This window comes from Malaclemys terrapin, chromosome 24 (assembly GCF_027887155.1).
Source record: "Malaclemys terrapin pileata isolate rMalTer1 chromosome 24, rMalTer1.hap1, whole genome shotgun sequence".
NCBI lineage: Eukaryota > Metazoa > Chordata > Testudines > Emydidae > Malaclemys > Malaclemys terrapin.
Genome location: NC_071528.1, coordinates 10,110,957 through 10,133,039, shown reverse-complemented (window position 1 = coordinate 10,133,039; position 22,083 = coordinate 10,110,957). Strand labels below are relative to the sequence as shown.

The 22,083-nt window shown below is 44.9% G+C and overlaps 1 protein-coding gene across 3 annotated transcripts in view; it reads right to left on the bottom strand.

The window, feature by feature from the left end:
* KDM4B (lysine demethylase 4B) overlaps nt 1-22,083 on the bottom strand; it is a 166,643-nt gene that overhangs the window by 117,913 nt on the left and 26,647 nt on the right. For all 3 annotated transcript variants that reach the window (XM_054013447.1, XM_054013446.1, XM_054013448.1), the window contains exons 2-5: nt 15,739-15,901; nt 10,240-10,415; nt 4,809-4,923; nt 1,083-1,276 (exon numbers count right to left, since the gene is read on the bottom strand). In XM_054013447.1, the coding sequence (XP_053869422.1) occupies nt 1,083-1,276; nt 4,809-4,923; nt 10,240-10,415; nt 15,739-15,879 (626 nt within the window). In that variant the 5' untranslated portion in view covers nt 15,880-15,901. The remainder of the gene's footprint in view (nt 1-1,082; nt 1,277-4,808; nt 4,924-10,239; nt 10,416-15,738; nt 15,902-22,083) is intronic.

Sequence of the window (22,083 nt, the reverse complement as noted above, 5' to 3'; positions counted from 1 at the left end):
TGAACGCCTCCAAAAAATGCTTCATATGCTGATTCAAGAATCAGTCAGGAAGAAGTAATTCCCTCACCTGCCTTCAGAGATTGGGAATAGCCTGCATATTGAACTGTAGGCCTGGTCCACACTAACCCCGCACTTCAAACTAAGGTACGCAAATTCAGCTACGTTAATAACGTAGCTGATTTCGAAGTACCTTAGTTTGAACTTACCGCGGGTCCAGACGCGGCAGACAGGCTCCCCCGTCGATGCCGCGTACGCCTCTCGCCGAGCTGGAGTACCGGCGTTGACGGTGAGCACTTCTGGGATTGATCTGGGATCGATTTATCGCATCTAGACAAGACGCGATAAATCGATCCCAGAAGATCGATTGCTTATGGCCGGACCGGGAAGTAAGTGTAGACCTGCCCGTAGAAGCTTAAGAGAACAGATACAATCTGCCCCACAGCAAAATGTGAGGACTGCAGTGTTTTAATACCAAAGTGCTTCAGCAGTGCTCATGTTTCATTATCACTTTTTGCTTATGTCTCAGCTTCAATCCTGTGCATTCATTACAAAAAGTCTCAATTGCTGAAATACAGTTCTCACAGTTTTTAGCCCCTTCCCTCCCCAATGCCCTGTTCTCTTATGGACACCCTTAAAGAAGGATGTCAGAGCCAGGACTTATACTTCAAAGTGAGACAGCAAGACAGAGAAGTGAAGGAAAGATAATGTATTCAAATGGCAAGTAGGAGAGAAAGAGTAGGGAAAGAGAGCTTGTGTAGACTTCTATTGGAATAGCCTGCAAAGGAATGCTAGTGTAGACTGGGTTTTCAGGAGTTTTTGTGCAATGAAAGAAGCCAGCTGTTTATGTCAGTATCACTAATCTGAAGTCTAAGGGGTACTAACTTACAGTGATGTGAACTTTATGACCAAATATATTCACTTTCATCTTATTGTCAATTACCAGCAGTTGGCTTCCTATCAAGGTTGTGTACTGGGGTGATACACAAGACCTTACACAGAAGTAGAAAATTAGGTTAGGGTAGTGTCCGAGCAGAGACAAAAGGTACATGACTATTTCTCTCATCAGCATTCTACCCACTTACCAGGATTTCGGCTCCCCAAAATGCAGGTAGTTGATGCTGTAGAGATCCATGTCCTCAGTATGCCATGCAAATGTTGTTTTCCACATGCCAAAATAAAGGTAGGGGGTGTTCACACCTTCTATGATAATCCCACACTCATGCTCCACCATGTCCAACAGGGTGTTCAGATTCCCAATATTCCATTCTTCTACATCCTACAACACAAGAGGGCTCCAATTCAGCATAGTCAAAGTAGAAACATATCAGGAGCTGCTTTAGCAGAACAGACTGATAATCCTTGATCTGCTCCAGTATCCTGACTCCAAAATTTGCTGAAGTCAGGTACATCATAGGTACAATACGACAACAAAGAAAGGAGGGCTAACTTCCTGAGCCCAAAGAGGGATCAATGCATGCTCTGAAACATGACAGCAATAAACCTTGCAAATTTTTTATCTTGGTTAATATGAAGTCAGGTGCTACACTTTCATATAAATAGATTAATCTTTTTTTTAAAATCCATATATTTTATGCAGTGCAATTTATGCTCTACATCTCCTCTCCCCCCCACCCCCCAAGTGATTACAAAAGCTATAAGATACACAAAAAGGTTAAAAGGAATTATGTTCACATCCAAAATTTTACCTCTCTTTAAAGCCTAAAATTTGGATATAAATTTATTCTAGAGTCTTGTGTTTTCCAGGCAGGCTTCTGTGTCTGCACTAATTCAATCCCTTTAAGTGCCAATCATTTCCAGTACATTTGTTTTGTTTTTTTTAAATAAACGTTCACCATACGCTAAGGACAGATTTTGCTACTTTTTCGGTAAGGCTTCAAGATAGTGTTTAATTAGAAGCTGCATTATCTCCAGAGCAGGCATGTGTGTTCTATGGGGGCTCCACCACTGGGAAACTGACTCAATCAGAAAAATAAAATTGAGTAACAGTAAAGTAAATTTACATGCGCTTTTCAAATAACTTCCAAGTGAAGGATCCACTTTGGGGACACTGATCAAGTGCACTGGACTGTATACTGCCTATACCAGTAGATGGCTCTAAAGCAGCAGCAGCAATCCTTCACTGAACAGACTGTTAGATGCACTGCTTTCAAAAGTGCCCTTAATTAATGAGAATACATGCAAAGCCAAAGTACATTACAGTGGCCCACCTCAAACGCTGGCCTACAGAGGTCATAAAGACAAAGTTGGGATGTGGAATTTTGCTATTTTCAAGATTTCAAGAGAATTAACAGTGGAGAGAAAAAAGTTTAACAGTTCCGGTTAGTTGGTTTTCTCCATCTCAGTAGAGACTGGTAAGACCACAGATGAGCACAAGCTGGTAGCAGAAAGGTTGACCGAGTGTAGAATTTCCAAAAGGAAGCTAGCAGTACCCTTTCTTCCCCCCCACAATGCCCCATATGTATTCAAAATTGTTCTGGAAATACCTGCTTGCAGCACCTATAGGATTAGTAGAGATTCAAGTTGCATCCACACTATTGCTTTTAAAAAGCAATTTAACTTAACATGGTTTAAATGGCTAACTGTTAAATTAAACCTTTTTCACAACTACGTTAAAAGTATCTCTACTGTTATGCCAAAGGCCAATTCAAATGCACTTTGCAATACATGGAAACATGGAACACATTAAAAGGTAAGTGTCCCTTGATTCCACTTTTACATCAACCTGCACAGCACCACAGAAAGGATCCCAATAAAAAACATGAAAGGAAGTGGCACAACAGGTGTAACGTAACTATATATTTGAGCATTCCAATACCTCAGTGACGGAAGCAACATAAATACTTAGACAAAGCCAGTTACCAAGAGTATGCGCATACATTCAAATGTCTGGTAATCCAATTACATGTTATCTGTTTATTTGAAGTGAATAACCCCTATTTATAAGGTTCAAATACGGGTGCAAAAATCAATTTTGAAAAGTGTTGGTTTTTGTTTTTTTAAAGAATCAATACATTTCGTCCAGGTTATCATCACTGGAAAATGCCACAGGCATGCAGGAGATACTAATATTAATGTATTTAAGTCAACGAACATTTTGAGTAACCACTGCAGTGGAAGGCCTCAATAATGTGTATTTATTCCAAGTCAGATGAGGGGGCGGGGGCTGTATTTTTTTTTTTATACAGTCAAGAAGCTCTAGTGTAGAATGTTTGTTCCCAATATTTGCTCTGTTGTGTATACAGAAGCACTACACATTTGACAGTGTGATCTCATTTTAACTGTCTAAATATTACAACCAGTCAGTCAACACTCCAGAGATGCAGTTTTCTACTCAAACGGAAATAAGGATGAGGGGACCACTGTATATTTCTTCTCTTCAAAGAGCACCTTATTCTGATTTTTATAAGTTCTTTATAGCCACTATCTAGTCACCTTCCCCAGTGAACACACAAAAGTCATCTTAGGACACTCGTGACCAATTAAAAAAAAAAGTGCCCATTCCTCTGAAAAGAGATTTTGCAGTTACCTAAATAACCCCTGTAGTTCCAACTGGATATGGACTCTGCTCTGCACATTTGGTTCTAACCACTGAAACATGTTCACTCTTTATCCCAGCTCAGTGTAGGTAGGTGTGCAGGACAATTATACACAAAATGAAGAATTAGAAATCCAAATCAATTTCCTATTCATCCATGAAGCTAAAATGGTTTATATAAGAACATTTCACCATTGACTTCAACAGGAGCAGAGTTAGACCAAGACTGAGTTCTTCTGAAAATCCCACCTCCGTGTACAAAAAAAAATACACTTTTTCAATAACAGATATTTTGTAGATTTGGGTCTGATTTAGAAGTTATTTTAAAATATTTTATATAAATTTGCATTTACATATTTAAAGAGAAAAAATTAGTAACTCTTTGTTAAGTAAGGTAGATTGAATTACAGTTTTAGATGGTTTAAAAATAGGTGAAGTCTGTAAAAGTCAGATATTAGGGATAGAAAAGACCCTTCATTGGTCAAATCCAGCTTTATACTTAATATAATGTAGTACCTGTTTATTTGCCATGGTACTTGGATTCTAAAATACTTGCCTATAAACAAAACTGTCCACATTAACCAAACATTTTAGATGTATTAAAAGAAGAGATTTATCTGTTTATATTCCGTTACTTTGTCTCCCCAAAAAGGAGTGTTATTTTCAGTTAAAAGGTTGTATTTACAGATAGTGAAGATAATTTTTTATTATGAGCACAAGGCCTGAAGTGTTGTGTTTCCGGATCACTACAGCACTTCAGCAGAAATCTCACTCTTTGGCTGATTTTCCAAAGGGGGAAAAAAAAAAACCACCCGAAACGGGAAGGTGCGCTTGCTTTTCCTAGAATGCATCTGATTGGACATTCCGTTCTAACTGGGTGGCCATTTTCTTTAATGGTGTTGCGGATGAATCAGGAGAACAGATCACCATTCGCATCTCTGCCAGAGGCTTCGTGTGATCTTTGATTAGGTACTTTTTGTCTGATTCTCAGAGAGGCTAAGCACACTCGCCTTCCACTGACTCCACTGCCCAGCACTCTGAAAATCAGACCATAAAGCTTCCCCATGAAGAAAATGGGGACAATACCTGCCGTCGCATAGGTGTTGCCAAGCTAAATCAACAGTTTGTAAAGTGCAATGCAATTTTAGTGCATTGCAAGACACTGCAGAAGTATTATTGCTATTTATTCAGTAGGAACGAAACATTATGGTCCTTCTAACAAGCAGCTGAAAAGTATGTACATATCACTTACTGCATCATATAGTGAGCCACTGATATCTGCCCCATAAATTGGTGAGACGAATGTCAGATTCTTCCAGTATTTGCGTTCCAGGTCTTCAAAATCTTGGTGGCGAGGAGTACAGTACCTGACCAGCAAAGGGAAAAGCTAAGAGTTTAGGAAAAGTCACAGACCTTAGAAACTTATGTTCAGCAGAGATTACAAAAACGAATAAGCTACTCAGCTTTGAGGTTAGCGTAGGAATAGCTGAAAGCTATAGTTTGGGCAGCAGACTCTCCGTAGCAGTAGGTTATGAAGAGGAAAGGTACAGTGCTGATATAATCGGTCCCAGAGTGAACGGCTATACCAGCTTGTAACCAGAGCACAGAAAAGAGCTTGTGGAGCCATTAAAACACTATATCAGACTAGACATGCCTTACAACCAGAATAGATGCCTGGGCTCCGAAGAGGACATTTAGATGTTAAACAAGTATAGTTACTGTCTTCTATACTTTGAACTACTTAGGAGAACCAGAGGAACCTATATCAGAACACCTAGTTAATCACTCTGTTCTGCCTACTGTAACTGATCGGCTGCAACTAGTGTTTCCTCTAATTTTTCCCACCCATGTGCGGAATGAATTTTGTTATGTGCACCAATATGGAGGTGATATGTGACATGAACCTGTGTGACACATCACCTCCATATTGGTGCACATAACAAAATTAATATGGCGGGGTGGAGCTGAGGGGTTTGGAGTGTTGGAGGAGGCTCAGGGCTGGGGCAGAGGGTTGGGGGGGGGGTGAGGGCTCTGGCTGAGGACAGGGATGAGAGGTTTGGGGTGCAGTGGGGCTCCCCGGAGCTACGGTGGGGAGAGAGGTTGCCCCCCCAGCTCTCTCTTCCTGCAGCAGCACCTGGGCTGGCAGGGGGGGGGGGGGGGGAAGGGAAAGAGAGAAGAGGCACCTCTCCCCTGGCCGCATCAGGTCCAAGCCGGGCTAGGGCCCGGGAAGGGCGCCTGTCCCCCGGACATGGTAGGTTCGGGGATGGGCTGGGTCGGGCGCCTATCCCCCTGCTGTGGCAGGTTTGGGCCAGGCTGGGTCAGGGGAGGGGCGCCTGTACCCCAGCCGCAGCCGGTCCGGGGCTAGGCTGGGTCGGGAACAGGGGAGGGGTGCCTGTCCCCCAGCCACATCAGGTCCGGGTCTGGGCTGGGGCCAGGCCACGGAGAGGCATCTCTCCCTATCGCAGCCCTGAGCACCTGCGTGGCGCTTAACAGGCGGCTGCGCAGCCATGCACCTTAGAGAGAACTTAGGCTACAACTGGTTTATAGGTTTTAGAGTGGGTGTGTACTTTGGCTTAGTTCCCTCTCTGCTTTTTTATAATACTGCTAATGCATTTTTATAGCAGCTTCTATCCGCTGATCTCAAAGCATATTGTAAACATCAGTGAATTAAGCCTTACAATGCTCCTGGAAGATACACAACAGTGGTCCCCAAACTGTGGAGTGTGCCCCAAAGCAATGTTTGGAGGGAACAGTGGGGCCCAGGCCAGCCCCCACTGGAGGCAGGCAGGGAGTGCCACCCAGCCCTGCTCTGCCGAAATCTCCGCTCCAGCGCCACCCCCAGCCGAGGCCCCAACTTCAACTCCTGGTCCTGACCTGGCCCCCAATGCCAGTCTTGCTCCTGCCCTCCCACCCCCCGAGCTCCACTCTAACTCCAGCCTCAGCCTCACCCATAGCTGAGGCCCCCTCTCTTGGCCCCCGATCGCAGCCTGGCCCCCCACTCCCAGCCACAGCCCCTGGACAGATTACATTACGGGTAAGGGGGGTGCAACATAAAAAGATTGGGGACCACTGATATAGAAGTATTATCCCCATTTCAGAAAGGAGAAAACTGCAACAGACAGAGGTAAAGTGACTTGCCCATGATCACACAGTAAGTCAATCATCAGGGGGTAGCCGTGTTAGTCTGTATCTACAAAAACAACAAGGAGTCTGGTGGCACCTTAAAGACTAACAGATTTATTTGGGCATAAGCTTTCGTGAGTAAAAACCTCACTTCTTCGGATGCATAGAGTGAAAGTTACAGACGCAGGCATTAGATACTGACACATGGAGAGCAGGGAGTTACTTCGCAAGTGGAGAACCAGTGTTGACAGGGCCAATTCAATCAGGGTGGATATAGTCCACTCCCAATAATAGATGAGGAGGTGTCAATTCCAGGAGAGGAAAAGCTGCTTCTGTAGTGAGCCAGCCACTCCCAGTCCCTATTCAAGCCCAGATTAATGGTGTTGAATTTGCAAATGAATTTTAGTTCTGCTGTTTCTCTTTGAAGTCTGTTTCTGAAGTTTTTTTGTTCAATGATAGTGACTTTTAAATCTGTAATAGAATGACCAGGGAGATTGAAGTGTTCACTTACTGGCTTATGTATGTTACCATTCCTGATGTCCGATTTGTGTCCATTTATTCTTTTGCGGAGGGACTGTCCGGTTTGGCCAATGTACATGGCAGAGGGGCATTGCTGGCACATGATGGCATATATGACATTAGTGGATGTGCAGGTGAATGAGCCCCTGATGGTGTGGCTGATGTGGTTGGGTCCTCTGATGCTGTTGCCAGAGTAGGCCACAGCACGCCTGGTGGCTGAGCTTTGTGACTTTGTCCTCACCCACAGCCACTTCAGATTTGGGGACAACTTATACCTTTAAGTCAGTGGCACTGCTATGGGTACTCGCATGGCCCCACAGTATGCCAACATTTTTATGGCTGACTTAGAACAACGCTTCCTCAGCTCTCGTCCCCTAATGCCCCTCCTCTACTTGCGCTATATTGATGACATCTTCATCATATGGACCCACGGAAAGGAGACCCTTGAAGAATTCCACCTGGACTTCAACGATTTCCACCCCACCATCAACCTCAGCCTGGACCAGTCCACACAAGAGATCCACTTCCTGGACACTACAGTACAAATAATTGATGGTCACATAAACACCACCCTATACCGGAAACCTACTGACCGCTATACGTACCTACATGCCTCCAGCTTCCATCCAAGACACATCACACGATCCATTGTCTACAGCCAAGCCCTAAGATACAACCGAATTTGCTCCAACCCCTCAGACAGAGACAAACACCTACAAGATCTTTATCAAGCATTCGTAAAACTACAATACCCACCTGGGGAAGTGAGGAAACAGATTGACAGAGCAAGACGGGTACCCAGAAATCACCTACTGCAGGACAGGCCCAACAAGGACAATAACAGAACACCACTGGCCATCACATACAGCCCCCAGCTAAAACCTCTCCAGCGCATTATCCACGATCTACAACCTATCCTGGAAAATGATCCCTCACTCTCACAGACCTTGGGAGGCAGGCCAGTCCTCGCTTACAGACAACCCCCCAACCTGAAGCAAATACTCACCAGCAACTACACACCACACCACAGAAACACCAACCCAGGAACCTATCCCTGTAGCAAACCTCGTTGCCTACTCTGTCCCCACATCTACTCTGGCAACAGCATCAGAGGACCCAACCACATCAGCCACACCATCAGGGGCTCATTCACCTGCACATCCACTAATGTCATATATGCCATCATGTGCCAGCAATGCCCCTCTGCCATGTACATTGGCCAAACCGGACAGTCCCTCCGCAAAAGAATAAATGGACACAAATCGGACATCAGGAATGGTAACATACATAAGCCAGTAAGTGAACACTTCAATCTCCCTGGTCATTCTATTACAGATTTAAAAGTCACTATCATTGAACAAAAAAACTTCAGAAACAGACTTCAAAGAGAAACAGCAGAACTAAAATTCATTTGCAAATTCAACACCATTAATCTGGGCTTGAATAGGGACTGGGAGTGGCTGGCTCACTACAGAAGCAGCTTTTCCTCTCCTGGAATTGACACCTCCTCATCTATTATTGGGAGTGGACTATATCCACCCTGATTGAATTGGCCCTGTCAACACTGGTTCTCCACTTGTGAAGTAACTCCCTGCTCTCCATGTGTCAGTATATAATGCCTGCGTCTGTAACTTTCACTCTATGCATCCGAAGAAGTGAGGTTTTTACTCACGAAAGCTTATGCCCAAATAAATCTGTTAGTCTTTAAGGTGCCACCAGACTCCTTGTTGTTACAGTAAGTCAATGAGAAAGCTAGGAACAGAATCCAGTTCTTTTTGCTCCTAATCCTGTAGCTTAAATACAACAAACAGCCTTCTCCTCTTTTACACTCTTCATTTTCCAATGCTGTTTCTGAAGAATTTTTTTTTAATGGAGTAAACTTCCCTCCAATAAAAGACAGACATGCTCAGGTTATTCAATATGCATGTTGCTTTTAATTCTTAGATGCATACAGGAGCGGCGCCAAGGTTTTTGGCGCCCTAAGCGGGGGTCCTTCCACGCTCCCGGTCGTTGTCGTCAATTCTGTGGCCGGGGGTGGGGTGGGTGTCCTTCCGTGCTCCCGGTCTTCGGGGCACTTAGGCAGCGGGTCCCGGAGCAAGAGAAGGACCCGCCGCAGAATTGCCGCCGAAGATCCGGAGCGCGGAAGGACCCCCTGCTGCCGAATTGCTGCCCCCCCCAAATCCTGGTGCCCTAGGCGACTGCCCAGGTCGCCTAAATGAAAGCACCGGCTCTGGATACATAAAACTTACTGCCTATGAACTCTGTTTACATAAGCACCTCACATATATTTCACAACACTTAGGTGAAGTATGGAAATATCAGTTTCCTATCTGTAAAATGGGGATAAGGCAAAGAGGTGAAGTGATTTGCCAAAGGAGTCTGTTAGCAGTCAGGAATTGAACCAAATCAAGGATACAAGTTATACATACATTTTTCTACTAGGTATATTTTTATGTTGATCCTATTGTTATCAAAGTTCCCAGAACCAAAGAACAAGATACTCCACAGCTCTGGATGTGCAAATTTGGAAGGAAGACATAGCTGGTGAGTTGGGTAAGATTAAGTGATTGCCACACACACAGTGCCTTGAAACATCCCCACATATTTAGAGAGGCACGCATGCCACAAACACTAACATACACACTTCCAAGGCCGTCAGCATTGTATCTAGGCAGTAAAACACCTGTGGCACATGCTCCACGTGGCTACCAGTTTGGCAAGCCACAGTGCCAAGATAAATGGCACTGTTCTTCTATGGATCCCATAACCATTTTCTCAGTGAGATATATCTCCATTGAGAAGACAGCCGTCAAACAGGGCCTTCCTACACTGATTCAGCAGAACATACAAGGATGCTCCAGCACAACCTCCTCCGATTATGAATCGGAAACATTACAAGTACAAGCCATTCCCACTGAAATGTTTCCAATTTAACAAGTTTGGCAGCAATTCCTCCCCAGCTTGTAAAGAAGAAAGGCTTTCCAATTGCCCCTCCCAATTCATAATACCACACCAGATTGACACTCATAACAATTACATACTTCTCACTGTTGGCCAGACGCCGGTATTCCCCCACCGTCATGGGTTTCTTCTGTATATTATACTGGGTGAATAACCCCGACTGCCCAGTCACCACCTGCTGGATAGGCGCTGGGATGACCATGTCATCGATGTCATCATAAGTCTTTCGGGGCTTCCATTCCTTGGGAGGAATCACCTGGGAGAGGTAGAAAGAAAAACAAAGGTCACATCTACGCCATGCAGACACTTAACTTCTGCTAAGACAAATGCTAGTGTAGGCATATTTCACACTACTGCAGTCCTCCAGCTACCATAGACCTGCCACATGCATTTTAACCATCATGTCATCTAACCCTGCTCAGAGCAGGCCTAGGTGACAGTGGTTAAAACACTGGCAGCCTGTCTACTACAAGCCCCTCCCACTGATGGAGCTGCACCAGAGGAAGATCAATGGTGAGAAATATTTTTTTTAAGTTAGTTTAGACTTTCACTGTACATCAAAACAGTTTATAGCCTTCTTTCCTGGAAGGTGGCTTTTTTTTCTCTCCTGCCACCCTAAGAAACTATAATAAATCTACTATCAGCTCTATTACAAGACAGTACCCACACCCACTGATTTCAGAGCCTTTTAGAGATTTCTAGTGACACTATCCTCTCCCTGGGGGGAAAACAATTAAAAATGGGGAGATTCACAACCAGACTGACATTGTTTGGTATAACTCAATTAGTAGTTTGTAAGTTCCACATGAGGACTCTGATTTTACCCCAAAATGGAAAATAGGAGATAAAACCTGGTGAAAATCACAAGGAATTTCCCCAGTTAGCAGTATGTTGTGGAATACATCCGCGTAAGACCCAATCCAACTCAAGACTCCCATTGCCTTCACTAGGCGTTAGAACAGGCCCATACAGCGGAACTTCTTTTCCATTGGATACCTGCAGTACCACTCTATTTTTAATTTGCTTCACAGAATGATTTCAGGACCAATGGTAATGTGAAGAAGGCTGGCAAACCCTGCTGAGACTGTCACACTGAAGTCTACAGATTATTAAACCCTTCTGAGTTTTCAAGGGGCTCTCAAGCTCTCCCTACACTAAACAGGAACAGAATTAGCCTGATGGCTAATTTTTATACATTATTCTTGCTAGAGAAATGCTAAAGTACTTTCCCTGGAACGGTAGATCAGGACTGGGTTAGAAAGACTGTTTTAAAATAGGTTCTACGAGCCCTTCCATATAGGGTTGCCAACCCTCCATGATTGTTCTGGAGTTTCCAGGAATTAAAGATTAATCTTGAATTAAAGATGTCATGTGATGAAACTTCCAGGAATACATCCAACCAAAACTGGACACCCTAGTTCAGGGGCGGGCAAAGTTTTTGGCCCAATATCTGTGTATGGAAATCGTATGGCGGGCCATGCATGCTCATGAAATTGGGGGTTCAGGTGCAGAAGGGGGTGAGGATTCCGGGGTGGAGCTGGGGATGCGGGGTTGGGGTGCAGGAGGGTGTTCCAGGCTGGCACTGAGGGGTTCAGAGCATGAGAGGGGGATCAGGGCTGGGGCAGGGAGTTGGGGCACAGGAGGGGGGCAGGGGTCCAAGCTCCGGGACACGCTTACCTCAAGCAGCTCCCAGAAGCAGCAGCATGTTCCCCCTATGGCTCCTACACAGAGACGTGGCCAAGCAGCTCTGCACGCTGTGCTGTCCGCAGGCACCACCCCTGCAGCTCCCATTGGCCGTGGTTCCTGGACAATGAGAGCTGCGGGAGTGGCACTTGGGGCGGGGGCAGTGTACGGAGCCCCCGGCTGTCCTTACATGTAGGAGGTGGAGAGAGGACATGACGCTGCTTCCGGAAGCCATGCAGAGCCCCGACATGCACGGAGCAGAGTAAGCCCCCAACCCCGCTACCTGGCTGGACCTCGAGGGCCAAATTAAAACATTTGAAGAGCCAGATGCGGCCCCCAGGCCATAGTTTGGCCACCCCTGCTCTAAACCATGCTAAAACCTTGGGTAGCACAATTCAAGAACACTATTAAGCCACAGTTAGGTTCCATCATCAGTAAAAACAAAACAATTTCTATCCATGTCTGGGAAACCCACTTACAACACTGTTAAATTTCAATATCTAGGCAGGACTTCAACACGTCTGTCTTACTGACTAAAAGACAGTGCTACAAGAAGAGGCTGATAGATTGGAACACAACAGGAGTAAGCAAACTTCAGTCCTCTTCAAACTCAGGCAACGTGGCAGGATTGTCATGGTTTGTAAAATAGATGGGCCAAAAAAAACCATGAGAAGAACTAAGTTCTAGGCCTTTCTGCCCATCTGGAAAATGAAGATAATATTCGGCTTCTTCAAAGGGGCATTGAGAAGCTTAATTAGGTAGCTAGTGTTTATAAATTGCTTGGAAAACATAAAGCTCTATATAAGTACTCAGTATGATTATTTCAAACCAACTGCCTTTACTCCAGTGCAATATTTCTTGTTATTGTGCTTAATAAATGGCCATAAGTAGATACTACAGCTAGTACCTAGTTGAAGTAAATAAAGGGGCACATATTTAGAGTTCATATGCTTATTAGAGGCAGTTCGCGCCAAAGCTGGATTGAAAAGGAATCCTTTCTATTTTATGCAATGAAAACCATTAGAAGAGGCTTATCATAAAGAAAAGCAAAATTTGATGAAAAGACAGAAGGCCTGTCCCATATTATGGCTGTAGCCCTACCAGCAACATCCATGTCTAAATAGCTTTTGCCAGCATAGATTGCCTGGCTGGTACAGATGGGGATTTTTGTCTGAGAACTGTGCTAAAAGTAGTGTTATAAAACTACACTAAATGCCACCTGGGGAGATCTAGGTGGTCTGCTGTGTTGTAGAGCAGAGGTCTTCCCGCCTGCCCCTCCCCCCAAAAATAAGTAAATAAAAGTGTGTCCGCACTGGTCAGGGAAATCCAGCTGGGTAAACTCCTAGGTAGAGATAATAGACTTAGTATAGACTCAGCCACGAAGGCCTAGGAAGGGAAAAGGCAAGACAAAAGTACAAAGATGATGGACAGAGCGCTCGTTTTAAGAAGTGAGCCACTAAAGATATAAACATTGGCTCTCACTAAGGATAGATGTCCCACTGTTTCCTGGCTCTTTCAGGCAAATGCTGAAGGTGTGAAAAGACGCTGCAGAGCAGTGTCGAGTTTGGAAGGTGAAAGTGTCAGTTTAAATAGAATAATTCTAGGCCTAAATGCTGAGGAGGTTCCCTTGTGCATGGAAGGTGCATGTCGAAGGACAATGAAGAAACGTATTTCAAACTTGAAGAATAAAACATAAGAATTTAAACAAAAAAGATTAATTATGATTGAGATATGGAAGGATAGATTTGATTGTCAGGGAGATGGGTTCTCCAGGGTAAGGTGGGCTTTTTTGCCAATTAGAAGGCCGTGTCTGGATAAAGTTGTCAAGGCACAAAACCAACATTCTGCAAAGCTGAAGACATAGTACTGTTGGAAAAGCTACCTCTTTCTGAGGTTTGAATTCACCAACAGCTTTTAGACTAGTTACAATAATCTACTCCAGAGGACTCAGAGAGAATTAAATCATTAGTACGCTTGAGTGAGCAAGGAAACACTTCATGGAGAGCTTTTTATCAATACCAGGCTCCATTTTGCAATTCTGCAATAAAAGCAGTAATTGACCTGTTTTAACAAGGAGCTAGTCTCTCATGCCTAACAGTTTTACTTTTCTATCTGTGCGCTCTATTTTGTTCCATTAAATGCCAAGTGTATATCTGCCTTGTTAGGACAAATTAGTCAATCTGTGATGCAACAAGATATGGTCACAAAAGAATTCTTCCTAGTTAATTTGCCCTGATTTTCTCTAACAGTTATGGTTTACTGTATTTAAACTTAGAAATCAGATATAACCAGCTCTCACAATGGCCCAGTACTTAGTTTCATTTTGTTTTCTACCCTTACACTGAGACGTTTGATAAAAATTGGAATACATTTTTTTAAACTAGGAATGACTATTTTTATAATCAACTGAGTGTTTTTGACAAAATTTACCCCATTTTCTTTTCCCCTAACACAGGACAAACTGAGGACATCTACTTCTCTGACTAATCACCAGCCATGTTTATTCAATACATTTATTGCAAGGATTAACACTAAATGTTATACAAAGATTACTTGTTAATTAAAAATAAAAATAAATTTTAAAAACACCGCAGAATCAGTAAACCTTTTCTGACTGAATTTCCAGTGTTTTAGCTCATACACGCCTGCCAGCTTGACATTAGCGAACAGACATTTGGGAAGAAAAATACGGATTTTTCTTTGAACTACACCGAACTAGGGGTGCTTTTTAAAGGGCAGGGATAATTAGCACATATGCTACATGGGAATGCAGTAATAATTTACACCAAAATAGCACTTTTCAAACTATTTCAAAGCACTTCACAATAAACCCACTCACCTCCCTATCAGGGGGAATATTGACTACTTTTTACCGATGGACAAACAGGCTCAAAGAACATAAGAACGGCCATACTGGGACAGACCAAAGGTCCATCTAGCCCAGTATACGGTCTTCCCACAGTGGCCAATGTCAGGTGCCCCAGAGGGAATGAACGGAACAGGTAATCATCAACTGATCCATCCCAGCTTCTTGCAAACAGAGGCTAGGGACACCATCCCTGCCCATCCTGGCTAATAGCCATTGATGGAGCTATCCTCCATGAACTTACCTTATTCTTTTTTTAACCTTGTTCTAGTCTTGGCCTTCACAACCTCCTCTGGCAAGGAGTTCCACAGGTTGACTGTGCATTGTGTGAAAAAATACTTCCTTTTGTTTGTTTTAAAAGAAATTACAGGTATGATTTTCAAAGGTGCCAAAGGGGCGCATAACTCCACTGGGATTTGGGCACTAACTCCCTTTGGCATTTTAAAAGCTGCATTCTATGTAAATTGCTTGAGGTCAGAGCATGTCCACTGCAGAACCAGGAGCAAAACTCAGTTTTGACTCCCAGCACACATTCTAATTATAGGTCAGGCTGCTTCAATGCCAAGGGGCACATGCTATTAGATAGGAGTCTTTCAGACATTACGTTAACACAAGTCAGTGTCTAGTTCTCCATCTAGAAATGAAAATCACTTATGTTTGAAGAATAGGGAATAATCTCAATGGTTTGGCCATTATGTCTGCTCATTAACAAAAAGTTCTAGTTTCCAAACAACATACAAACTACAGCCAGGCACATACTGGCTGTTATTTTTGCCTGGATTATCCATGCACATTACATTTAGATAACGTCAATAACACTCAAAGAAAGAGCAATACTAAATAAAAGCAAACTATTTCTCGCTAGTACTGTTTTGCAGACACCTGTCCCCAGATGCCTTCCCTGCAACATAACTGGCACTTCTCAACTGAGATACTGTATCCAGTACAACTGTTCATAAGCCCAATGCTGAGGTTTCCACATACGAGGTTTTCAACTTCTCTAAATCCGGTATGTTGAGATCAAGCTCACCTTGGCAAGCCCTGCCCTATGAGCTCCCTGCGATTCGATGTAGGCAACATATTTCCCAAAGTCCCGAAACTCCTCTAGGGTGGGACGGAAGGTCATGATCTTACAGCCAGGGTTCTGTGGACTTGGGTTTTCAGACCCCATGTTTCCAGTGAGTTTTCAGCACCTGAAAAATGAAAAGGCAAAGGGGTGGGGAAGTGAGAGAGAGAGGGAGAGAGAAAGCAGACAAGTTAAAAGGGAAAAAAAAAAAAAGACATTTCTTTCCTCGCATTCTCTTGCACAAATCTCAAGATAAACATATGCAAGCTTCTCCATTTTCCCCATTCAAACATTTCGGAGCCCCATTGGTAAGGAGATGGGGAGCTTTTTGCCAGAAACAATTTTAACACTATGTTTTTATAATCAGTGCCCATGTACACTATGCAGAGCCACAACCGTAAACAAAAATTCGATTGTAAGCAAGGTCGGAACAAGCTTTTCCCTGACATCTAGTGATGAGATTGGGGGAGAGGAGGGGTGTAGATTTCATGGCCAGACTGTATTTACATGAACACACCTACTATGCCTAGGTATCCAGCAGATAGCTGTGTTGCCCAAGTGATCAATTTTGGCTGGTGTTGAGTTACAAATCACTTCAGTATTGAATGCAGAGATGATGAAATTTTGCTATCCCTATTGTAAGAGTAAAGGCCAGCAGGCCTGTATTAAGGCTCTGTCTACACAAGCACTTTTGTCAGTAAAACTTTCTTGGTCAGGGTGAGGAAAAAAAAAACAAAACCAAACACACACCCCTGACCAACTTAAGTTTGGCCCACAAAAGTGCTGTGTGGATAGCGCTGTGTCATAGCCAACGCCGCTCATTGGGGGTGGTTTAGTTATGCCGACAGGAGAGAGCTCTCTCGCCAGCAAAGAGCAGCTACACGGGAGACCTTACAGCGGCACAGCTGTAGTGGCACAGCTGTGCCGCTGAAAGGTCCGTAGTGTAGACATAGCTGAGGCCTGTCCTGATTGAGGGGGTCACCTTCAACTGAACTGAACTCGCTGACATGGGGTTCAGATGCCAAATTGCAGTGGAAGGAGAGAAGGTGGGGACAGGTGTTTCCGCCTGGCGGTGTGGGCTCCTCCTAAGAGTCAGGCACCATTTGACCTGCTCCTCACCACTGCTTAAAAACAGAGCTGATTAGGCTCCATCGAGAGTCTTTTGTTTTGTTAAGCAATCACTTTTGGTGATTTCAGGTCTAAGTGATGAGCCACAGGCCATGTCTACACTAGCAAGCTTACAGAGGCACAGCTTTACCGATACAGATATGCCACTGTAAGATCGCTTGTGTAGCCACAATATGCCGACGGGAGAGAGGTCTCCCATAGACATAATTAAACCACCTCCAGCGAGTAGCAGCAGCTATGTCAATAGGAGAGCGTCTCCCACCAACACAGCAATGTTCACATCGGTGCAACTTATGAGGCTCAGGAGGGGTGTTTTTTCACACCCCAGAGCAACATACGTTATGTCAACAAAAGTGCTAGCATAGACATAGCCTTAGACCTGCTGGAGGACAGCGTTTCTGTGGAAGAGACTGCCCAGCCTGTACTACCAGTGAGGTTCCCTCACTAGCTGCTAAAATCACGAGAGCTGGATGGAACCTCAACAGACCGACTCACAGAGGTCACAGTAAAGAGGCACGTGGCAGCAGAAGGTGATGGCACAGGGCCATCAATGGCAGAGCAGATGGAGTGGTGAAGCGAATGGTGGCACGACAAATGACAGCATGCAGCGACACAGGTGGATGGTGGTAACTGTGAGCAGCTGTGGCAGCAGCAGCAACAAAGGCATTGTTTGATGTCCCTCTCCCACGCATCCCCGTGGGAGGTGAACTCACATGAACCCACTTCTGAACTCTGGTTCTCTGCTGACCAAGGACAGCAGCTGTAAGTGGGCTAGGGTGGAGGAAGAGGGGAGTGGCATGTTAAAGGGACATTTGTTTGTTGGATTTTCACACTGCAAGGTGAGAAACGGAGGCAAAGGCCACTGGCCAATGTACTCTGGGCAGGAGTTTTGCTCATGGTCAGATATGTGCAAATCATGGTGTTTTCCCAAATTAATGCCAGGTTCCTTGCCCTGTTTATTAAAAATGTTCTTTGCTAACACAGACTCAGTGTTTGCGAGTGGGGAAGTATTGCCTCTTAGAGGCACCCGAAGGTGGTGTTTAATTTTCCCAGATTACTGAGTGGGGCTCAAGCCAGTCGTGTGGTATTGTTAAGAGGGACCCCTGGATATTGAACCCAGCCCTTGGTGCTGCCGACTCCACCTGGCAGAAGGGTTACACTATATTTTAGATGTTTTGTTCCAACAAACAGTTTTTTAATGTGGATTAAAACAGCACAGTCCTATTTTTCATTTTAATACCATTTATTTCCTTTGCTGAGGCTTATGACTTATATTTACATTCCACTCTTTTCAGTATTATAGTGTACAGACCTGATATACAGTTTTTGTACTGGTATAACTATTGGTTAGGGGTGTGATTTTTTCCCTACATGTATAGTTATACTGGTACAATCCCTTTTGTGGTCACAGTTACACCAGTGTAGAGGTGTAGAAGAGCTGGACCAGGCAAGACTAGAATAATGCTGGTCAGAAAGGGGAAACACTTCAGAGAGCTAGATAAGACATGGCTACACTTGCAGATGTAGAGTGCTTTGAGTTAAACCAGCCTTCGTAGAGTGCAGTAGGGAAAGTGCTGTAGTCTGTCCACACTGACTGCTGACAGCGCACTGGCGTAGCCACATTAGCAGCTCTTGCAATGGCCACAGAGAGCAGTGCATTGTGGTAGCTATCCCAGCATGCAAGTGGCTGCAACGTGCTTTTCAAAAGGGGAGGTTGAGTGTGACAGGGAGTGTGTTGTGTGTATGTGGGGGGGGGGGGGAGAGTGGGTTTTTGGGGGGCTGAGAGCGTGTCAGCATGCTGTCTTGTAAGTTCAGACAGCAGCAGATCTCCCCCTCCTCCCCCCGCTGCCTCTCTCTCTCATACACACAGCATTCCACAGTAATGGTTGCTTTGTCTCGGAGCAGATAAGCAGCCGTCTGTCAAACGGAGCTTTCAAAGGGCATATCCAAAACAATGACAAGAGTGGCCACTTGACTTAAGGGGATTATGGGACGTTTCCGGAGGCTGATCAGAGCGCAGTAATGCAACACCTCGTTTACACTGACGCTGGGGCGCTCCAGCGGGGGCGCATCAAACGTTATTCCACTCGCCAAGGTGGAGTACCAGGAGCGCTCTAGCCGTGGAGTCAGAGCACTCTACGTGCCTTGCCAGTGTGAACAGGTAGTGAGTTAGTGTGCCCGGGACTCCTTTAATGCGCTGTAACTCACAAGTGTAGCCAAGCCCATAGTCTTCATGCTCCATTAAAGGCTCACTAATGGGGAGTGTGTAAGTAGTGCAAAACCTTAAGATTCTGTTTGATTCCTCACTAAATCTGTTGACCAAGTAGCATCAATTTCTTTCCTTTGCCTCCAGCTTACCAGAAAACTTTGTTCCTTCCTCATGGATCAGGACTGGGCCACAGTAATCCGTGCATGTCACCAGCTATAATTCATACTCCTGGGGGGAATTCTGCACCACTGCACAATGCAGAATTTGCACTGAATTAATGTTCTGTGCTAGGGTGACCACCCATCCCGAACTGGGCGGGACAGGCCTGAAATGCAGAGTTTAAGTCCCAGTCTGAAGGACTCCAGTACAGCAACTATCCCAGATACCCTGCGGCGCTGCTCAGCGCCTGTCCAATGCTCAGAGACAGTGCCAGCCTCTTCCCAATAGGAAGGCTGAGGTGGGCCTTAGTCCCCCTTTGCCATGAGGCCCCTCTCCTGGCCAGGCCAGAAGCCAGAGTTGGGCAGTAGTAAGAGCTGCCCAGGGAGCCTGAGCCGCTGCAGGGAGCCCAGACCTTCCACCTGCCTTGGGCTGCATGCCCCAGAGAGTGGGGACACAGGTCAGGGGTTGCTCTCGGGACATCCAGCCCCCCATCCAGGGCAGGTGGAGTGGCCTGGGCAACCTGCGCAGCTCTTACCACTGCCCAACTCCGGCTTCTGACCTTGCCAGGGGGTGGGACCTTAAGGGAAAGAGGAGAGGCTGGGAGCGTGGCTCCTGCATGTGTCTGTTTTTGCCTTTTGAGAAAGTGGTCACCCTATTCTGCACAGAATTTCATCTCCCCCCCCCCCCCCCCGGGCAGAATTGGCACTGCAGAACTGCTGGCCGCCACTAGGGGCCACTGGACCCAGCAAAACCAGGCTTCCCAACTCACAAATAGAGGACACTGCCGGTGGGAGGGGAAGGGGATCCTAGCAGCTGCAATTCCTAGCACACCCTGAATGAAGGAGGCAGCATGCAGTGAGCGGAGCCCCTGTGCAGTCTCAGCCCTGCACAGTCCAACACTGAAGTCACCACAGGAAACTCCATACAAACCTAGCCTGACCGGCATCAGACTGTTTCACCCTCTGGATCCCTGGGCTCCAGGGGGAAGGGGGTGGTGCAGGTGTCTAGCCCCGCGGCTGGGCTCGGCAGGGGAGCAACACCCCCCTCCAACAGCCTGGCAACTGTACCTCCCCCCTCCAGCTCTTCCTCCCCCCGGCAGTGTCCTCTTTTTGGGTACCTCTATATGATAGCCCTACAGGGGCAGGATGAAAAAACAAGAATTAACTAAGAGACCAGAGGGGCAGTTTCCCCCCCAGATGTGTCCAGCTAGCATGTGACACACCAGACTCAGTCATCCAACAAAAGCATAACAGAAAACAGGAGCTGGGTTGTCAAGGGGTTTCTTTAACTTTCTACTCCTGGGGGAATCTTTTTTGTTGTCTGTATTGTTACAGACATACTTGCTGACAGGTATTTTGAAATAAGTTACCAAAATGATTGAAACTGGCATGATTATGTTGTGTTATTTTGACAAATAAAATATGCAGAATTTTAAAATAATATGCACAGAATTTTTGATTTTTTGGTTCAAAATTCCCCCAGGAGTAAATTCATTGTATCAGACATAAATGAGAAGACTATGCACAAGTTCCAGCTGGTACAGAATGTGGCTACCCATCTTCTCCCTGGTTCAGGCTGCCATGATCACATCAGGTCTGTGCTCAATTCCCTCCACTGGCTCTCAATCAGCTTCTGATGCCATTTTAAGGCCTTGGTCCTAGTTTTCAAAGCAATTAATATGTCAAGCTACAGCAAAGACCAAATTTCAATCTATGAACCCCTCCTCTGGGACAATGCACACCACAAAGCCCAGGATGATGCAAGTAAGAGCTGGGGACAAAGCATTTTCTGTCAAGGAGATCCAGCTATGAACAATTATCCAGACGAGATCAAACAAATCCAGAGCCTGATCATCTTTTGGAAATTTAGCAAAGCCTCTCTCTCTCTGAGAAAGCCTTTCCACCGTGATACTCACAACCCAAATGCCCCTTTTATTCCAGAACCCCTCCCAACCTCACCCTACCTCATCATCAAAAAATACACACGCAGAACTCTGACAACATAAAGGGAGGAATGCCAGAAACTCTATGAAGTCTCTCAGATAGTCAGTGATAGGGAGCAAACTCTAAGATAGATAATGACAGTATAGTTTATTCTCCTTCCCCTATGGGAATGAACTATACCAGAATAACTATGTTTATACCAGTATAACTGTCCACATGGGGGTAGGAGTTGTACAACTTGTACCATCTGTGTGTTTAGGACAAGGCCCAATGATAGCTGATGGCTTATCCACAACCTTCAGCTTCCTCCATTCATTATGTGCAAGTGGTTGGACCTGAATGAATGACGACAGCTAAGCTTTTCCACCAACTTCAGCCCTCTCTAATCAGTATGTATATGGAAGTAAGTGGTTGTCATTTAAAATTGTGGCCGCATGTTTTTTTCTTTTCCTCCATCTGTTTCAATGACAGCAACTCATGCACTAGGTTGGGAATAAAGATAGCTTTTTGCTTGAGTACTAGTTTCTCAAGGTTATGATGGAAGCTATTTAGTATGTGAACCCTGCATTATAATTTGATTAAATCTGCAGTGTGTATGGAGACAAAGAAGCATCAGACACTTCATAAAAATGTAGATGAGTCATTTTTTAAATCGCCATCAACTCAAACAGCAATTGAATAACTTCCTTCAAATTTGCAGTAAAAATTCTATTTCACCATGAGCCACGTTAACTTCATAATGGTAAATTTTTCAAGTATTAATTTAGAAAGTTACAAGGATGGCCAAAAAAAAAAAAAAAAGTCATAATGGAACTCTGATTGCAAACTTAAGGGGGGGGGGAGGATAGCTCAATGGTTTAAATATTTTAA